The sequence below is a fragment of the Frankliniella occidentalis genome, unplaced genomic scaffold, assembly GCF_000697945.3.
Source record: "Frankliniella occidentalis isolate FOCC.00 unplaced genomic scaffold, Focc_3.1 Scaffold3912, whole genome shotgun sequence".
Taxonomy (NCBI): Eukaryota; Metazoa; Arthropoda; class Insecta; order Thysanoptera; family Thripidae; genus Frankliniella; species Frankliniella occidentalis.
This window is the reverse complement of record NW_026270964.1, coordinates 2,339-3,329: the sequence shown is the minus strand read 5'-3', so window position 1 is coordinate 3,329 and position 991 is coordinate 2,339. Positions and strand designations below refer to the sequence as shown.

The window sequence follows — 991 nt, the reverse complement described above, 5'->3', positions numbered from 1 at the left end:
AGGGGGCGGGGGTGGCGGCTCCGGTGGGCCGGAGCAGGGCGCGTCGGCGGGCGCCTCGACGCCGGGTGCCGGTGCGAGCAACGGCGGCGCCGCGACACCGTCCAGTGCCAGCACCACCCCGAACAACAGCAACAACGCGGACCTGAGCGTGATTGTGACCCCGGGCTCGCTGCCGGGTGTGCCCGTGAGCCAGGGCGACGAGCACCACCATCACCAGCAGTTCAACATCTTCCCGGCCTTCTTCTCCAAGCAGCTCAACTTCAACCACCACCAGAGTACGGCGGTGGCCAACACCACCAAACTCATGGACGACCTGCGGCCCAACCTCAGCCTGCTCGGGGTGGCCGGGCTCGTGGATGACCACCACCTGCACCATCACCACCACCACCATACCGGGGCGAGCATGTCGCCCGGGCACGACCGCCTGTCCTCGGACAGGATCGCCTCCCTGCAGGAGAAGATCCGGAAGTGTGGCGGGGGCGGCGGCGGTGGCGTGGGTGGCGAGGACTTTGCATCGCTGTACCAGCAGCCGCTGCAGCAGCACATGGAGAGTACTCCCGCGCACACGCCCACCCATACGCCCTCGCCTGTCGTCAATCGTGGCATTCAGGACCACACCGGTGAGTCGGCTGCGCATTCTCCTTGTCATTAGCTGGATAAACTATCTTGTTAGATAGTGCTTCCTATAGGTTTTGCAAACTTGAGCAGTATTTTTAAAGTGACAATGTCTGGTAGTCTTGATCCTGTTTTAATGCTTTTGTGACCATCTAGTAAGGCCGACTTAAAGCTCAAATTTTAATTATTATTAATCAAGATTTGATTTACACAAAAACAACTATGATATGCAGTACTAGATAAAAGGGGTCAGTAGACTAGACTCACATAGCCGAACCTCTCATGTCATCAATCTGACTGCAGCTTACATTTTGTTTTAGATATATCCGATTCTCCAGCTGTCTATTCTGTTTTTATAACTATTATTAATAACTGA

The 991-nt window shown here is 55.8% G+C and overlaps 1 protein-coding gene across 1 annotated transcript; it reads left to right on the top strand.

Annotated features, from left to right (window-relative positions):
- Window positions 1–16: 16 nt before the first annotated feature.
- Window positions 17–977, top strand: LOC127752094 (POU domain, class 4, transcription factor 2-like; the record flags this gene model as incomplete). Its single annotated transcript, XM_052276666.1, has 1 exon — window positions 17–977. A coding segment is annotated over one exon (636 nt), but the record flags the coding sequence as incomplete, so codon positions are not given.
- Window positions 978–991: the final 14 nt, after the last annotated feature.